The sequence below is a fragment of the Panthera onca genome, chromosome B1 (genome assembly GCF_046562875.1).
Source record: "Panthera onca isolate mPanOnc1 chromosome B1, mPanOnc1 haplotype 2, whole genome shotgun sequence".
Taxonomy (NCBI): domain Eukaryota; kingdom Metazoa; phylum Chordata; class Mammalia; order Carnivora; family Felidae; genus Panthera; species Panthera onca.
The window spans coordinates 69,432,103-69,451,817 of NC_138342.1; the positions used below are offsets into that span (position 1 = coordinate 69,432,103).

At 36.5% G+C, this 19,715-nt stretch overlaps 1 protein-coding gene across 10 annotated transcripts in view; it reads right to left on the bottom strand.

Moving 5' to 3' along the window:
* The window catches only part of WDFY3 (WD repeat and FYVE domain containing 3), a 278,494-nt gene that overhangs the window by 82,250 nt on the left and 176,529 nt on the right, over positions 1-19,715 (bottom strand). For all 10 annotated transcript variants that reach the window (XM_078445957.2, XM_078445959.2, XM_078445953.2 and 7 more), the window contains 10 exons: positions 18,034-18,265; positions 16,267-16,427; positions 13,907-14,018; positions 11,979-12,169; positions 10,175-10,327; positions 6,484-6,557; positions 6,236-6,397; positions 4,732-4,826; positions 632-752; positions 186-403 (listed from right to left, as the gene is read on the bottom strand). In XM_078445957.2, the coding sequence (XP_078302083.1) occupies positions 186-403; positions 632-752; positions 4,732-4,826; positions 6,236-6,397; positions 6,484-6,557; positions 10,175-10,327; positions 11,979-12,169; positions 13,907-14,018; positions 16,267-16,427; positions 18,034-18,265 (1,519 nt within the window). The remainder of the gene's footprint in view (positions 1-185; positions 404-631; positions 753-4,731; positions 4,827-6,235; positions 6,398-6,483; positions 6,558-10,174; positions 10,328-11,978; positions 12,170-13,906; positions 14,019-16,266; positions 16,428-18,033; positions 18,266-19,715) is intronic.

Here is a 19,715-nt window from a genome sequence, read left to right on the forward strand (position 1 = left end):
TCTAACTTCAGCTTGATTTGCACTTAAAAATGCAGAATTTGAAACTTTCTAAGCTGTTCATTCATTCATTCAAATTCATGACTCTTAATGGTTGTCAGATGAACTGAAGACTGTAAGCTTTCACAAGATTTAAAAACAAAGTACAACAGCTTATTTTATAGCAGCTGATGGTAAAAGTCCCATACCTAATACAGTTCCGATCTTATTAGTTAAGACAGAATCTGTCTGTTCCAGCCACCCTCCACCGCTGAGTCCTTCCTTAAACTTGATGAGAATGGACTGATTACTCAGCAGCACGACAAGAATCCTCATGGCTGCTGTAACTGTGGTGGAGTGCAAGTGTTCTTCCATAAACATCATAATCCAGTCGAAGCCCAGTGTCCTAACCAGTTCTTCACAAGCTCTGTGTAAAGGTAGATAATTAAGAAGAAGAAAAAAACAGAACATTAATTTCAAGTGTTAGGATTTCTAATTTAAAAACATACATAAGTAAGACTAGGTTTTGTTCTCAAGATACTATAAATTGCAAAGTTCAAAAGATCTATTAAAAGTAGCAATTCTTGCTATTGTCTACTATGAATTAACTAGTGATAACCACTGGTACCATCAATTCTAAAAAGATCTTACTTACTGCAAATTAATGCTTGTCTTTTCTTTAGATGTATAAACTAGTTTTAGCAAGATATCTAGAAGTCTGTTCCTCAAAAGTATAAGATTAGCAGATACAAGACCTCCAAAGTCTTCTTCAGTTCCTACAATGAAAATATATACATTAAATTGCCTTAGTAGATAAACCAGTATAAAATATATAACACTGTTCTAAGAAATCTAACTGAAAATTACACCTTTTAGAAAACATTTTCTCCAAAAATAAATAAACTTTAAAAAAAAATTTTTTAAAGGGAGGCTCAGTTGGTTAAGTGTCTGATTTTGGCTCAGGTCATGATCTCACAGTTCATGGGTTCGAGCCCCATGTTGGGCTCTGTGCTGACAGCTCAGAGCCTGGAGCCTGCTTTGGATTCTGTGTCTCCCCCTCTCTCTGCCCCTCCCCCACCTGCATACTGTCTTTTTTTCTCTCTCTCAAAAATAAACTTAAAAAAAAAAAAAAAAAAAAGAAAACATTTTCTCTAGGAGTACTTTAGAATCCTGAAAATTGTTCATTTATATTTGACATGATCTAAACAAGCAATAAAAGACTGTAAATCTTTTCTTACATTAATATTTCTCCACCACCACCAACAGAGGGGAAATTAGTCACGTGAATAAAAACAACAATCCAAATCCTTAATTTCCAGTTTCATTTTGAAGGATATATATAGTTAAATTTACCAAATTTAAAAATGAAAAATAGGAAGGGGCGCCTGGGTGGCGCAGTCGGTTAAGCCTCCGACTTCAGCCAGGTCACGATCTCGCGGTCCGTGAGTTCGAGCCCCGCGTCAGGCTCTGGGCTGATGGCTCAGAGCCTGGAGCCTGTTTCCGATTCTGTGTCTCCCTCTCTCTCTGCCCCTCCCCCTTTCATGCTCTGTCTCTCTCTGTCCCAAAAATAAATAAAAAACATTGAAAAAAAAAAAAAAATGAAAAATAGGAAGCATAAACTATTCAGTAACTGTAATAAAGGAGACTTTGAATTAAATAGCACAGAAGAGAGGCAAAGGCACACAAGTGTACAAGAGAAACTGGAAAAGCAAGGGAGGGAGACAGAAAGCTTATGGTTCTCAATGGCATGGTGCAGCCTTCTGGGCCCAGCCGGGACACTGATGGGCTATGGGCTGGTAAATCACAGTCCCCAGGCCTTCCTTTATTCCAGAATTGAAGTTCGGGCTACATTACTTATATGCTTTTACTTGTTTGGGCAAGAGACACTTTTTGCCTTTAAACATTACCTTTTAAAATGCTAATTTTGTGCCTTAAACATTGGTAAGGATGCCTCAAGCTTACCTAGGGGAACTCAAGATTCCCTTCCCTTCTAAGAGGGAAGACTGGTATTTGATAAATTGCTTTGTTGAAAACATACCATACAACCTAAATTGAGATAAGAATCACTTCCTTTCAATTATTTCCTTTTTGAATTACTTCTTTTCAGGAAAATGGTGATCCAACAGAAATGAAAAATTCTCCTTAGATTTATATCTAGTTTTCTGTCAGTTTTGTTTCTCTTAATTTTCAAATACAGTTTAAAACAATAAACTCTGAACTTCCAGCTTAAGTTGTTTCCACTCCGACTGATGCTTTCTTCCACAGTGCACTACCCTTTTATGCTATTTTATTCTGCACTGATTATTATATTGCTCTTCAGCATTACTCAAACCATTTTATTTTTTGTAGGTGTATCCTGAATGCTATATAAACTACTTCAAAGAAAAAACTATGGTTTTATTTGGAACATTATATTATAGTTAATGTAGTCTTCAGTTCATATCAAATAAACAATAAGTGTCATATACTAACAAGACCAACAGTGTGCTTCTGACTTTCTCTATTATTTCAAATGGCAATGAAGTGATGAGAATACCAATGAACTTGGCGTATCAACAGAAATATTTGCTAATTTATACATCCCCACTACTGTACTCTTCTCAAAGGATATTTTACACTAGTTGTGCTAATTGAATTCAACAACTAGCAAGAAATATGGAGACTAGAGAAATATTTGTCTCACATCTTTTTATACTTGAAACAAGTGTTATATATTTCCAAAGATTTTTAAAGTACTTTCAATAATATCTGTTTACTTGGCTTATATTAATTCAGAGCTAAGATATAATCTGTGCATATGAAAGAAAAATGTAGTGGTTAAAAAAAGCTTACAATGTTGGTCTGGATTGCCTGGGTTCAAATAGAAGTAGTATGATCTCAGGTAAATGTCTTTTACTCATCTTTCTAGGCCTCAGTTTCTCCCCTTGTAAAACTAGGAGAGCAATAATACCTATTTCATAGAATTGTTACAGGAATATAAAAAGCAGTTAAATAGTACCTGGCAGACATTAAGCACTCAGTAAGTGTTATTCATTGATTTTATCTTATGCTTCTCATCCCCTGCTAATTCGCTTTACCAAAGAAACATCAACATTGTTCCAAATGAGGCAGTAGATGAGTGGTCATCAGCAGTCTTATGTTCTGTTAGGATTTGCAGCAAATCATTCAGCCTCTCAAATCTTAGTTTCTCTTTTGAAAAACGTGATTACAACACTTCTCTTCTTATTCATGAAGCACTGTAGAGGCTGTGCTCCAGGCGGTATAGCCAACATGGAGGAGAACACCTTTGTGAGGCACTGACTCAACAGTATTTTTCTCCCCTGCCCAGGTGGATAGTGGCGTAAGGGAAGTCATTTATGTGACACGATTTTGGAACAATGTAACATTACAGGTAATAATGTAAGTAATGCTGACAAATATAAGATATTGTGAATTTAATTATAAGTCAACCTAAAAGGTTCTTCCGGAGTGCCTGGCTGCTCAGTGAGAAAAGCAAGTGACTCTGGTTCTTGGGGTTGTGAGTTTGAGCCCCACACTGGGTTAAGAGGTGACTTAAATTAACCTAAAAGTAAATAAAAATAAAAGGTTCTTTCAATGCTTCCCAAACAAATCTCCTATCCTAGAATATATAACAGGAAAAATACAGAACAAGGGGGGGAAAACATGCACCACATGAAGAACATATATGAATAAAAAACATGCACCAAATTAAAAAAAAAAAAAATGGTTGTCATGGACCCCAAATCCCGCAACTTACGAAACTACTTTCATTTTATATTTACATAAAAGATTCTAAGTAAAATGTTTTTTTCTAAATGACTACTAAATCTTTAACAGGAAGACAAAAATAATAGTTATACAACTATAATTCACACTAGCAAGTGCTGTGTTTCTAAAGAAATGTATATAAATTTTAAAAAGTCAATTAATGCTCAAAGATCACAGAGTTGAGGCTCCTAGGGAGCTCAGTCAGCTAAGAATCCAACTCTTGATTTCGGCTCAGGTCATGATCTCACATTTTGAGAGTTTGAGACCCGCATCCAGCTCTGTGCTGACAGCAAGGAGCCTGCTTGGGATCCTCTCTCCCCGTCTCACTCTGCCTTGTGCCTGCTCTCTCTCTCAAAATAAATAAATAAACTTAAAAAAAAAAGCCACACAGAATAGAGTTTGCTATTTAAAGGAACACTGCTATGAATCCTCTAAGAATACGAAAGATTTAATTAATATATTCTATTTTTAAGTTTGTTTTTACAGTGATTTGACAACTCTGTATGTTATGCTATGCTCACAAGTGCACCTACCATCTGTCACCACACAACACTATTATAATACCACTGACTATATTCCCTTATGCTGTACCTTTCATCTCCGTGACTTTTCTTTTTTCACTGCTTTAAGACTGTGTTTTTAATTCATGTATAATTAACATCCAGTGTTGTATCAGTTTCAGGTGGACAATGACTCAAAAGTTCTATACATTTTTCCATGCTTGTCAAGGTAAGTATGCTCTTTATCCCTGTTATTTCCCCATCTCCCCACCCACCTCCAGGGAAGATTTTAAAGTAAAATCCACACCCTATTAAATTCCATAGGTAATTTTGTACTTCTGCATATTGTACAGGCTTAAAGACAACTGCGAAAGACCAGAAAAAGCAATGTAAGGAGAAAAGTAATATAATAGCATCATATGTAATTCTAAATTGTGCCAGAAAACGGGGCGTGGTAATTACTTTTCAAGCCCCAGACTTAGCTCACCAGTATCAAGCTTCTCTTCATTGTTTATTTCCATAACTACAAATTTCTCACAAACTGCAAACGTTGGTAAAGTAGAAGAAATAAACTGGCCAAACCTTTAAATATAAGAAAAAAAGTTACAGATTTTAGATTTTTCTCTGCCCGAAAAAAACAAAAATATAAAGAAAGAAAACACAAAGAAATGAAAAAGTAGTACTCCTTGTTTTAAATAATCTCTTACAGACCTTTAGGTGATTGCATTTGTTTTACTTCCCCTAGGACCATCTCAATTAACATTACCTGTAACAATGTTTTAAAATAGGCAAAAATATATTCCCCCAGAAATATGAGTCCTTTAATGTACTAACCCTTTAATGCACTTTGAGAACCAAATAGTATGATCCAAATTAAAATGTCCTAAAAAAATAAAATAAATAAATAAATAAATAAAGTCCTAACATTATCTATGTGGATCAACTGTAGCCTAGTAGACAAGAACCTGGGTTTTGGAAACACAGGTAATGTTAAAATCTTGGCTCTATCAGTTTTTAATCTTGTTACTTGAGGCAAGTAGCTTAACTTCTCTGGGTTTTAATTTCTTAATCTGTAAAGTAGAGAAAAATAAAAAACTTGGTAGGTTTCAGGGATAATTTTAACAAAGTGATCATTAAGAGTTCCAGAATGGAACTATTTAAATCTAGATTTAAATAAATGTTGTTAAATGGCAATAAACAATTATCTCCAAAATAATTTTTAAACTCCAGTTTTAAATCTTTTGCCAAGTTACAAAAATGTCTTCAAGGTAAATGAATATCAAAGTGAGTGATTTACATGCTACACGAATCAGAGACTAGTCTACTGGGAATACTCTAATCAGTCACTCTGATTTTCACCTGTGATACCTGGTTGATTACATGAAAACAGTCAAACTGAGTTTAAACAATTCTCTATTCGGAAAATACTTTGGTTAGACAGCTTTTTTCTTCCATTTTTGGCTAAGATGGGAATTACCAGGTGGTAAGTAAAACTATTCTACAGATAATCCATAAATATGCCTTAAGCCATTTCTCATTAGCAGCAAAATAATACATCATATAAAAGGTTTGAAATATACAAAAATAAAATATCACCATCTGTCTGGGTGATAGAAAATAAATATATAAAAGAGATGGCATGCCTGCTACAGGGTGTGTGTGTGTGTGTGCTCATGCACAGGTACACACTTGTGCACATACACTTGAGAAGTAGTAGGGGTTAGGGAAGACGTACCAAAAATTGCTATACTGAACACTTTTATGTCCAGGACAAACTCTCACTGGGCTCAGTCCTACATATTTTCTCGTTCACTAATGACAACAACTGGTTTTGCTTTATAAAGGCAAGGGAATATTTTTTGTGCTTACAAGTATCTTGAATGTTAACATTATAGGTATCACACAGGCCTAAGAACCAATTTCGTCTCATTCATTTTAATCTCATTGGTACTTTTAGTTAATAAACAGACAGATGCAGAAGTTGTCACTACCTGAGCAGATCATTGCTGTTGGGAAAACCTTGCAGTAAGAAGCTCAGCACATTACTAATGGCAGCAATGGTAGGCTGGGATAAAGACATATCTCGAAGAGTCAGGAGCAACTTGGGGATTAGCTGGAATTCCCTCATTAATTTGGCATTCTTTGAAGCTTCACTAGAAGAGAAAGAAGACTTCATATGGTCTGTGCTTATCATCTCTTCTATAATTGAAAAATAAACTACACAGATATTAACTAATACCTGGACTCAGTGAGCAGCTCAATAAAGTGTTCAAATAAGGAAAGATGAAGTTCATACGGTGCATGGAGCCAAACCTACAATAAAAAGAAAGAAGAGTGGTTGGTATATTTAGGGCTAAGAAATACCCAAATGACTATCCAACAAACATAAATGCAGCACATAGAACTTATTTCACTTATATAGCTAACTGACTATAACCACCTTATAAATTTTTATTTGGTGAAGCCCTATGAAACTGTTTGTACAGAAGACTTCTGGTTCTCTTCATAAAGGATTAATTGCTATGGAATTACCCTCCTAAACAACTGGAAAGGCAAGATCTATAGAAAGCTTATATGGAAATCAGTGACTGAATATTATTACTGAATACTGAACACAACATACGGAAAAGAATGAATACTGAATGCTGTGCATTGAAGACAAAGACTAAGTGACCGAAATCTCATGTGGGGTCCAAAATTGGAAATAACCACTGCAGAACTGTACACCAAACAATTCCTGGAACTTAACAAAGGTCTGAGACTGGTTTGCACTCCCACCAAAGAGTGGGTAGATTTCATAATACATGGGGAGTTAGGTAGAGGCCTTAGAAGTGAAAAACTGAGTATTCGTGCTAGACTAAAGGTAACTCTAGGGCCACCCTAACAAATCCTAATAGTGTGCATCAAAAAGATAACTACAATGCCAGAGCAAAGTTCAATACTTTTATAAGGGAAAACAACGAAGTCTAGCACTTAATGATGTAAAATTCAGTATACAATAAAAAATTACCAAGTATGCAAAGAAAAAGGAAAATAGGACACATAAGTAGGAGAAAAATCAATTATTACATATAGCCCAGAAATGACAGATGTTAGATTATTATGACTTTAAAAAAGCTATTAAAAATATGCTCCAAGGGCACCTGAGTGGCTCAGTCAGTTAAGCCTCTGACTCCTGATTTTGGCTCAGGTTGTGATCTTGTGGCTCATGGGTTCAAGTGCGTCAGACTCTGCACTGACAGTGTGGAGCCTGCTTGGGGTTCTCTTTCTCTCCCCAGCTCTCTGCCCCTCCCCCGTTCCAGCTCACTCTCTCTCAGAATAAATAAATAAACTTTAAAAAAAATAAATAAAAAAATAGGCTCCACATGCTAAAGAATGTCACCAAAAATCTGAATATGGGAAGGAGAAACAGAAAAGAACCAAAGATGCAAAATGAACTTCTACAGATGAGAAGTAAAATATTTAAAACAAAAAATATACTGGATGGAACTAACAGCAGATTGGACACTGCAGAAAATAAATCAGTGAGCTTGAAGACATAACTCAAAATCGAGCATGAGAAAAAGAATGAAAAAGAAATTACTAGATAGAGCATTAGAGACTTGCAGGAAAATACCAAGTAATCTATCACATATGTAATTGGAGTCCAGAAAAGGTGGTGGGGAGGGCACAAGGAAAAATAGCTGGAAAAATAATGCCTAAAAATTTTTGAATTTGATAAAAATGACAAACTCACAGATCTAAAAGTCAACAGACTCCAAGCAGAAGAAATATAAAAAAAAAAAGGAGTGACTGACATCTTTAAGGTATAAAAAGAATTTTGAACAGTTTACTAGAATTCTATTCTATGCAAAAATACCTTTCAAAAAAAGAAAAAAATAAAGACTTTTTTAGACAGAGAATTTAAGGCTAGTAGGCACTATGAAAAATGTTAAAGGAAGTTTTTCATTTAGAAGAATTATATAAGATGGAAACCTGGATCTATACAAAGGAAAAAAATGCCATGAATATTATATATGTAAGTAATTATGTATAAAAGAATTTTTGAATGTCTTTAAAAGATAACTATTTAAGCAAAAATAATACAGAAAGTATTGTGGAGATCCATAAACATATAGAAGTAAAATGCTGGACAATAAGAGCACAAAGGACAGAAGGAGAGAAATGGAAGTGTATCTTTGCAAGGTTTCTACACTCTAGGTAAAGTGGTATAATATACTTTGAAGACAGACTGAATCATTATAGAGGTCTATTATAAATTCTAGAACAACCACTAAAAAAGAAAATGCCTATATTCTATCACCAGTACTTTACTTTTATCTGTCAAATGCTGTTTTAAAAATAGGATGAATTAAGTATTATAGACGATTATGGCTTGCACTAATTAGGAATGCTATATGATGCCATAAAGTGTGCAAGGTAATTTAAAATGAAGCCAAAACTTGTCAAACAACTAAATTTCTGATGTTTGTATTATAAGATTTTAATCAGATACTTAAAACTAAAAGTAACCCATGATTTAAACATATCAGTTACCAGATGAAAACAAGCCGGGCTTCATTAGGTAGGTCTCCTTAGTACTACCAGAGTTCTCTCTGCATACCTTTACCTCTGTGCTTTCACAAGTTTTTAATCGTCTATTTATTTGCTTTTCTCTTCTAATGGACTAAATGCCTGGAGGCAAGGACTCTATCTTTTATTTTCACATCATTAGCACCTAACACAATGCCCGGCTCAAAGATGCTCAGTAGGTATTTTCTAAAAGAATGAGAGGTTTGTGTATTATAGTTTTAAATATCGGGTTGAGAAATGTATACTTTATTGTGTTGGAGGGGAAATCACTGCAAATTTCTGAAGAAGTGATATGATTATGCCTCAGAAAGAATGAGGTCAAAAGATCTATGGACAGGCTGAGGAAAGGGGGAAAGAAGTGACAGTTATCCTAGTAGGTAAGAGGAGTTGATTAGGGCTTAGACTAGGATGTCAGAGTAGAAACAAAAAGGTCAACTACATGAAATATGGAAGTACAGTCTATAGGACTTAATTTCAGACTGTTTATAAACAGGGAAGAAGAAGAGGGATGATTTTTCAATTTCAAGCCTCAGTGACTAGGGACATAGTGGTATTATTAATAGAAACAGAAGTTAGAGGGAAGAACTAATTTGGGGAAGGATGGTTAAGTTCAGTTTAGGTGTTGCTGGGACATAAAACGAAAATGTTGAGCAAGAGATCGGAACTAAGTGTGGAAATTAGATGTCAAGCTAGAGATTCAGATTCGGGGCTCAACTTTGTAGAAGATGAGGCTATGGGATGGGGTAAGAACCTCAAAGAAAGAAAATGATAAAAAAGATAAAGACAGTGGATGATTTTATGTAAAATAATGAAAATTCCAGAGCCAGAAAATTATGGGGAAAGCAGTGAGAAAGACACAGGAGCCAGGACAGTGCTGCCTGAGGGCGAGCAAGAGAGCCGAGTGCTGTGAAAAGAGGGAGACCCTGCATCATTTGCTCTGGAGCTGTGGGTACTAAAGATGGAGTATAGGGCCAGGCTGCTAATACACTTCCAGATAACGTTTCAGGAAAGCAATTAGGGCACACAGCCTGTTTGTTAGGGATTTAAAATAACTGACAAGACAGAGCTTACAGTATTTATGAGGCAGAAGAGTTCCAGCCTAGACTTTACAGCTAGCACACATTAAGTACTAGGCACCACTGTGGGTGGCAGGGATATAGATGGAGACATGATCTCTCTACACATGAAGCCAACAGCTCCACAGGGGGTTTAAATAATAGTTCAATACTAAACTATTATTTAATATTAAACTATGTGTTTAATACTAAAATAAATATTTAAAAGTTAACTCTATCAACATACAGAATAAGAAATGGATTCACTGACTATGTATTACCAGTTAGTATTCATGTACATACTTCGAAATCACAGAGTAGATCCTGGAAGGCAGTTGAATTTGGAATAATGGAGGTCTCATGTCCACTATCAACAGTTCCCACCAAGGAAAACGTTAGATGGAGAATGTGGCTGTTGAGGAGGGAACGTTTCTTCTTAAGCAGCATTGCCAGCAACTAAAAGGAAGCAATACCAAATGCTTGATCAGTCATCACAAACATACACACACACACACAAACACACGTGGGAGACCTCTATGTAAAGCAATTCCTAAGACTTCTAAGCTGACTTCTATATTTTTATTATGACAATAGAACATTAGAGAAATCTGAAATGAAGGGTAATCCCATCACTATCATTAAAATATCTTTTACCTTTTCAATTCATATATATGTAAATTGTTGCCATCATATGCATACAATTTTTTCTCTTTTTCCATAACATTTTATTGAAAGGATTTTTCTTTTGCAACATAGACTTTATGATTACAATTTTATTTTTTATTTTTATTTTATTTTATTTTTTTAACGTTTTTATTCATTTTTGAGACAGAGAGAGACAGAGCATGAATGGGGGAGGGTCAGAGAGAGGGAGACACAGAATCTGAAACAGGCTCCGGGCTCTGAGCTGTCAGCACAGGGGCCCGATGCGGGGCTCAAACTCACGGACCGCGAGATCGTGACCTGAGCCGAAGTCGGCGCTCAACCGACTGAGCCACCCAGGCGCCCCTATGATTACAATTTTAAAACGGGTGAATGTGGGGTGCTTGGATGGCTTAGTCGGTTAAGCGTCTTGACTTCGGCTCAGGTCAGATCTCACGGTTTGTGAGTTCGAGCCCCACATCGAGCTGTCTGTTGTCAGCACAGAGCCTGCTTCCGATCTTCTGTTCCTTCCACCCCACTGCCCTTCCCTGCTTGCACTCTCTCTCTCAAAAATAAATAAACATTAAAAAAAAATTTTTAAAAAAGGTTGAATGATAGGTTCTGGAATGGTTTTAGAATCATTAGTCATTCTCATACTGTTGGAACATTTAGATGGTTTGTAGTATATTTTCATGGTAAAATATGCCACAACAATCATTTTGAAAGTTCTGCAAAATAAAACACTTACCAAAATAGTGTGATTAAATCTACAGTAAAGAGTAAAAAGTTTATTCACTACTAATGAACTACCGGCTACAAGTTAGAAAAGGCATTTGTACTTCACCTACACTAGAGGGATTTAATCTTGCTCCAAATACTTGTTTCTCTTCTGACAAATCACTTTCTGCCTAAACCTAGTAGATTGTGAATATATGAACACTGTATATATTTTAAATCCCACATGACTATTCAGGATTAGCAATGGCACAGATATTATACAGTGGCTCTCACATCCACTAGGTAAGTAAAGGCGGGGATAAAGACGACCAGGTGTGGAAGGGAGAGACAAGGAAAACAGGGAAATCTCTGGATCTATCACCCATCTGGCAGTCTCTAGAGCAGCTGGCAATATGACCCTATTTCATTCCACTCCTATTTCCATAGAGGAACATAACTCCAAACTAGCAAATCTATGAAATATATCGAAGCTATACTGAGATAACACAGCCTAATTCAAGAGTTTAGGAAGTGAGATTTGGTGCAATAGGTTAAAAAGCTTGAGCCAAAAGAAACAATTCATCTTCTCATTTGAAATACATTAGTTTTACTAAAAAGTACTGACTTTTAAAGTTTACTTGGATGAGATCATTCTTCCAGAGTTTGAAAAAAATATGTATAATGAAAATTGAGAAGATTTTTTTTTCAATGCCGAGTAAAGTGAAGGCAAAGCTCTATGGTTACAAACCTGGTAGCCCTTGATTCTTTCCATTTCTTTGCTGGCTAGTGGGTTACTCTTGACCACACAAACCAGGGCCTTGACTGCTGCATAGAGCCCTTCCACATCAGAAGCCATGGCCACCAGACCCAGGATGGCTGCAGCTCCACCAATGTACTGCAAAGTAGTGGCAACAGGCTTAGGGACAAATGTTCTTACTCCTGATCAAAAGATAGTGAAGAATAATTAAATTCCCCATGTAAACAAGAACTGAATAAATCATCTTAAGAAGTATTTAATTTTAAATTATACTTAAAAGTAAATAAACACCTCTATCTTAAAACAAAAATTCTAAAAACAAATCCAAGGTAGGATGTGGAAGGTAATAAATGCGAATGTCTACACTCTCAGAGATGAGGTGGGAGTAAAGGAGTGAGTAGAGAAGGGCTGGGTTTGAGAGCAAGCCCAAAGGTTCCGACTGTGTAGCTTTGGACACTATAAAGAAAAAGCACAGAGGCATTGGGAACACATTTCTGAGGTGAGTGAGAATGCTTTATTAGGTACTGCTGGGGAATAAACTTGGGGAGGGCAACAGCACTTTAACTCTGAACTGGGGAATGGGATGCGGATGTCATCCAGGCAAGGACCAAGTATTCCCAAGAGAAGCCAAGCTGGGCACCTCACTGACCATCACTCAAAGCTCTCCTAGTCTGAGTAACACTGCATCAGTGACCCTAGGAGAGCATAATCATGTGGAAACACAGGCCTAGAACTAACTTCATGTCAACTAAAAAAGACTGCATCTATATTCCTAACCTTGTTTTTAAAAAAAGGCATTGTTTGAATGTTGTTTGTCTACTAATCAAGATTGAGTTTTCCAAAAATTAAACTAACATGTGTTTTATATTTTTGTATGCTTTGCAGCATGCATAACACTTGCATATATTATGGCACAAAATTTTGAAAACTACCTTGTAAGGTAATTAGGACCAATATTACTAGTTTACAGATAAGAAGTTGAAGTCTAAAGAACTCAAATGTCTGGTGTAATGCCACAGAGTGACAGAATAGGAGCTAGAACCTCAATCTTTGAATTCTTCACCCACTGGTCTTTCTACTATTCCATGTGCTGCTATATTTTTGCAAAGGACATAGTTCAGGCTCAGTAAATACTTGCTGTTATCAAATAAAGAAAAACCACTATGTGCCTTAGCATAAAGGAAACTGCTTTATCACGCAGTGTAGTTAAAGAAAAAAACCAAAGTTAAGATATGTGCATATCGAGGCAATAAAAATTGCCAATGTCTGGTAAACATGTAGGAGTCTGACTTGCATAACACTAACTTTCTGCTAATCTAAAGAGAACCAATATTATGTATTGATTTGTGTGTTAAATATAGAATGGCTGGTTCTGAATTTTGAATCACCTGACTGGATTATATCTCAGGATTCTATCTAATAAAAAAAAAATCAACTCTTTTTAAGCAGACATCAAGTATAAGGCTCTGCAGAATGTCTACCAGCTCTAATGTTTACTATAGTTGGATTCACTGTTTACACTCCAAAGCTCTTATGTCTACCTCACTTCCAAATAATAGATACACTCATGGGTGTCACCAACACTGAAGAAAACTATGCAATTTTCATCAATATTTCTCTAAGTCTTTACATCTGTCCCTAAATGTAAGTGTGAAATTTACCTTAAAATTACACAGAAATAGTCAGCGTTCATCAGTGCTGACAAAAGGGGGACAAAGTTAATGGGATTTTTAAAAAGATTATGATTTTTAAAGTTGACTGGAGTTTGAGATTGTTACATTAATCTCTAAATTCTGCAAGAACGCTACAGGTTGGCACTATAAAATGTGAATTTAAACACCTCTCCTCCTGTGAGGAAAAGTGAATGCAGATTTGAAGGTAAATAAAGAAGTTTAAAACAGTAAGACAATCTGACTCACCCAGGTATCCAATCAGAGTAGCCCCAACTGTCCGTGCAGGCCCATTAAGATGTCCTGCTGAATTGTGTATCAACTTCACAGGAGTGGCATTCTCATGAGAGGAAATGCCTAACTGAAGAATAAGAAAGGAAAAAAAAAAGAAATGTAACTATAGAAGAACAGTCTGAACATTTTATTGGAAAAAGAAAAAAAGAAAAAAAAAAAAAAGACCTGACTGGTACCATATCGTTTCTTTCTCTCCTTATCAGAATACTAAAAACATGGGCATTCATGTTTTTAAAATGTATGAGCTCTTCCAATGGGTAGAAACTCACAGAAAGTAAATTAAATACAATCTGCTCAGATAAAGATGGTGAGGGGGCCTTGGAAACAGTCTCAAGGGTCTTTCTGAATGAAACTGTCATAGTTTAAAAGTTCTTATCATTCACTGCCTCACAGTATTTCTGATTAGTGAACATAATATTAGCTTCACTTCATTTCTAAGTAAACGTCACATAAATTATTCACGTGTTTACAGATAAAACATGCCTATAGAAAGGACATGTTAAGTTTTGCACGTGTACACACTCATACACGTTATGAGCTTTCAAAGCAAACGCAATCCTAAGACTTTAATTCTACTGTTACCTGTAGAACTAAATTTACGTATAGTTCATGTTCTCTGGAAGATGGTACATGTATTTACAGATAAACGACTGTTAATACTTACTGTTCCCAAATCCTTTCCTTCCAGTCTGTTGGTCTCCTTCCCCCTGGGCTTTGCCTCCCCTAATCAGCCAAAACACCTTGCCAAGCTCACTGATGGCACTCACATCACTAGACCCACTGGTCATCAGTCCTCAGTCCTAGTCTTTCTTGACCAGACACATTCGCCATGGCAAATCATGGATTTCCACCACATCCATCTCTCCTAGTTTCTCTCCTTTCTCGTTAGCTGTAGCTCCTCACTGTTTCCTGCTGGTTCTTCTTGATCTCCCCAGCTCCACAGTCCTGGATGTTCCACGTCTCAGTCTGTCCCTTTCCACATCTATCTACACTTTGCTGAGAGCATCCAGTCTTGTGGCTTTAAATACCACCTCTGAACATCTATGGTTCGAATCTCTCCCCTGAACTTCAGATTCATATTTTCAGTGGCTTTGAGATCTCTACTAAGGTGTCTAATATGCTGCTCAATTTTCCCAAAACACAGTTCTCAATGTTCCTCTCAAAACTGCTCTTCCTGAAGTTTTCTCCAAATCAGAAAAAGTAACTCTATTTTCTTCACTGTTAGAGCAAAAAACCTCAGAGTTATCCTTGATTCCTTCCTTTCCCTCACATTTCACACCCAATCACCAAAACTATTAGCTTGATCTTCAAAACAGACCTCAAATCTATTCATTTCTCATCACAGCCACTGCTATCACCCCTGTTCACAAACCCATCATCACTCATACGAATTATTACAAAACAAAACTACTCACCTTTTTCCTACCTTTGTCTCCCTTCAATCTATTCTTAATAGAGGTCATAGTCACCCTGGCTAAAAAGTCAGTCACGACATCTCATTCGTTAGGTCTGGAACCCTATAACGCTTCCCATGTCACTTAAAGCCAACACCTTTACCACTGCCTATAAACCCTAAGTGGTCTAGTGCCCATTACCTGTTTGAATTCCTCTCCTACTACCCGGCTTTCTCTCATTTGCTCTAGTCGCACCTGCCTCCGTGGCAGGCATGCACCCTCCTCAGAGCGTTTGCACTTGTACTGCTGGGACAACTCCCCCTGCCCGCCTCCCGCCCCCGATGCTGTGCCATGCCTATATTTTCATGACTTGCTGCCTCACTTCTCTCAAGTCTTCTCCAATTTCACCTTCACCATGAGGCCTCCTCTCATCATCCTATTTAACACTATAAACCGATCACTTTTTCCTTCCTTTATTTTTTTGCAGAGCACTCTTCATCTTCTAACATATCCTATGATTAGGCTATTTTCTTAGTTATTATCATTTGTCTCTCCACTACCATGTAAGAACCACAAAGGCAGGGATTTTCTCTGTATCTTCTGCTGTGACCTAAACCAAATGATACCTGGCACATAGCAATTATTTTCTTTAGTTATCTGCAGTTCAATTTAACTGCCAAAAAATATATAAGGATTAATATAAACCATGCACTTAGAAGGAAATTCTCACTTTTCCAAATTAAGCTAATTATCTAAGCATGTTTTGGCTTAAACCCAAAGCCAAGTAAAACAGATATAAACAATACATAAAAGGCATTATTTTCAGGGACTACTCATACTTGGGTGCTACCTGTAACAAAGCTCGGAAACACTGCTCCTGAGAAAAGCAGCCACAGTTTACTAGGAAATCATTCTGCTTACCTGCTTAGCGATGGCTTTGCTGTCCAACTTGTTGTACACTTTCCGGATTCTTGCCACCGTTAGGGAAGACACAGAGAGTGCATAGAGGCCAAATGATACCTTTTCTTCCGGTACTAATGACACAGGAGATGGGACTACACCTTCAGACTTTGCATCTTTACCTTCAAAAGAAGAATGATCCTTTTCAAAACTGTCACTATTTCTCCTATCCTAACACAAATTTTTTATTCTTACTATTTTTAAATGGGTAGAGTTGAGAATCTATTTTTTTTTTTTAAGTTTATTTGTTTTGAGAGAGAGAGACAGAGAGAGCATGAGTCAGGGAGGGGCAGAGAGAGAAATGGGGAGAGAGAATACCCAAGCAGGCTCCATGCTATCAAGCATAGAGTCTGATGTGGGGCTCGAACTCATGAACCCGAGTTGAAATCAAGAGTCAGATGCTTAACCGACTGAGCCACCCAAGTGCCCCAAAAATCTTTTAAAGTGGAACAAGGGAGCTAAACTTAAAAACTATTCTATTTAAGTTTTCAGCTATTCATTTATTTCTCTTTAGAAAATAGAGAAAATCAGCTAGTCATAGACCTTTACATTCCAACTTTTATTCTTAAAATGTGTTTTACAAACAGCATAATGTAAGGGGAAAGAGTTTTAACTGTTATCAAACAAATCACAAAACATTTCCTCAAGGATCAAAGGAGAAAGAGAATGAACACGAGTGGAAGGCCTGTAAACTCTGTAGCACCAGGTATCCTCCCTGACAAGAGTGCTCAGATGGGCCTCCCTATATTCTTCTAAACAACGTAAAAAGTTAAAAAAATAAATAAATAAACAATGTAGCAGAGGAGTTAAGAATACAAGTTTCAGACCTAGGTGGCTTAAGTTTGAATCTCTGCTTTTATCACTTAAAAGATGCATGACCGACAGATCTCTGGGCTTTAGTTTTTTCATCTGTAAAATCGGGATTAGAAAAACAGTACGTAAACACCAAAGTTTGGAGGAGATGAACAAACATTTATGAAGAGCTCCAGAACAACTATCTCCTTCATGTGTATTAACTTATTTGCACATACTGATGCTCAGTGTTAGCTATTACCAGATGCTATCTAAATCAACTATGTGAGTAACAAATTACTTAGCCACAGGATTTTTATCGCTTACTACACTTATCCCAACTCTTCTGAGAGCTTCGGGAGAATGAGAATAAGAGGATGAGGGCATCACTTGCAAAGAGTATTACAAAGGAATCACAGCTTAGTATCGGTTCCTTTGACTCTACCTTTTGGGAGAAAGGACAAGAGTGGACTGTAGGAATAAAGGAATGAAGAAAATATTAGTCTAATGTAAAAAAAAAATATGTGTTTGTCTTTTCTGGAAACACCTCTCCTTCTTTTAACCAGAATAGATACACTTTAAAATGCTTTATGTAGTAAGAGAAATTATAGAAAGAAGGCTGTGGTTAGACTCTTAGAGGGTACGCACATCTTGGAGCCAATAAGATAAACTAGAAAATTAGTGATGGGGCATGAAGACAAAAATCAGGAAAGAATAGCATGATCAGTGGAGGAGAGCATTTGGAACAGGAGTGAGTGGTGAACACTATCACACTGAAGCAAAGTGAAGGAGAAGGCTTTTTTAAAGATAAACCTAATGTAGAACCGTATATACGCCCTACATGTAAACCTGTACATACACATGTACATGCACTTATTCATGTATCTACATGGCAGGAGATAAGTTTTACACAACTTTAAAGAATAAGTTACTCACATGGCATACATACGGCCTGAAAGCTTCCAACATAATTTGGTCCCAGTTCATAAATGGTAGTAACATTTGAAGGAGGTAAAACTTCTTCCAGAAAATGCGTGGGTCCCAGGCGCCAAACCAGTGAAGCAATCTGGCGCTGGGCAGGTGGAGTGCCAACATACGCATAGACTGTGCTGACCACTGGTGGGTTTGCAGAACCCGAACCCCCAGGGGTACTGTGAACATAATGTAGCTGTAAGAAGAGTGAAAGCAACGTGTGAGATAGAACAAAAAGAACCCCACTTTCATCAGGAAAATAGCTACTTTTTGTGTATAGCTTCCAATTCCCAAGGTCATCCAACTTTATAAATGTACAAAAGAGGCTGGGTTGAGAGCTATGAGGAAGGCCAAGATTCTGGAACCTGATATGGAAGAAGGATTTGTTATCATCCAACTCTCAGATATAAACTATCTAACGCCAGAAAGGGCAACATCAAATAGAGAGTTACTGTTACTGTCTGGGTGGTTTCCATATCAAATTAATGATGCTTGCATGAAATTTTGGGGTTGATATAAAAAGAGAGTTTCCCTACTATAGAATTCAAATAGTCTTGAAATTATCTGGGTCACCTTCAATCTGAGTCTGTCAACTAAAATAATTCATGAAGAGTGTTTTATAATGGGTAAAGTGCTATAGAAATTATAAAAATTAACAGTCTATTATATAATTTATACACACACATTTTAATCTTAACATAAAACACATTCTCACACTAGTGTTTACTGACAACTTGCCAAAATTATCATTCAATTCATTTAATAATAAATAGATAAAGTATAAGAGATAATCAAGAAATCAAGTTGTTTCTTGTGGTACAGGCAGCTTTCTATCGCTTGATAGTATGAAGGACATTTCGGTTGATCGTTCTGTTCTAACAACTGTCCTAGCTTCAGATCACATCTATTGTTCCATATGTTACAGTTCCCAGTGATGTTAATAGCATGAGTGTGGAGACCAACACGTGGCCTAAAGTTGGTTTCACAGGACTGTTGACTTCTAACAGGCACAGTGATGATGATGATGATGTAAAAAAAGTCAATGAAAAATCTCCTACCTCTCGATTCTAGAAGCTGAGGACATTTTTATTTTAAAAAATAATAAAAATAACAAAGAAGCAAACTCCCAGAGAATCTACAAGCCCATTTCAAATGCAATCATGTGTACAAAGGAAAAAATTACTATTCCCACAGAATGCATTTTAGTGTTTATCATATTGAAACACAATGTCACAATAAGATATTAATGAAGGAAATGTCTTCAAGGAAGCTGTCAATTTCACTGCCTTTTAAACTTTAATTCACACAAAAAGACAAACTTTGCTTTTGTTGCTTCTTTCAAGTGATAATCGCTATAAAAACAGATACTATCCTTTAGAAGCTAACGTGTGATTTCAACAGGTTGCTAGCTGAGTTCTATCGAAAGTAACTAGCAGCATTCATCCTGATGCAAAAAAGGAACTTTTGACTCTTTATTGGTTATTTCAACTCTCTCGCCTCTCTTCTGAATATTATGGTGTATCTATATCTAAAGTAATACTTACACACTCATTCATTCAGCAAACAGTAATGGAACACCTACTACTAATTATCAAGGGACTAATCTGGGTGATCTGAGAACAAAGAAGACTAAAAACAATTCCAGC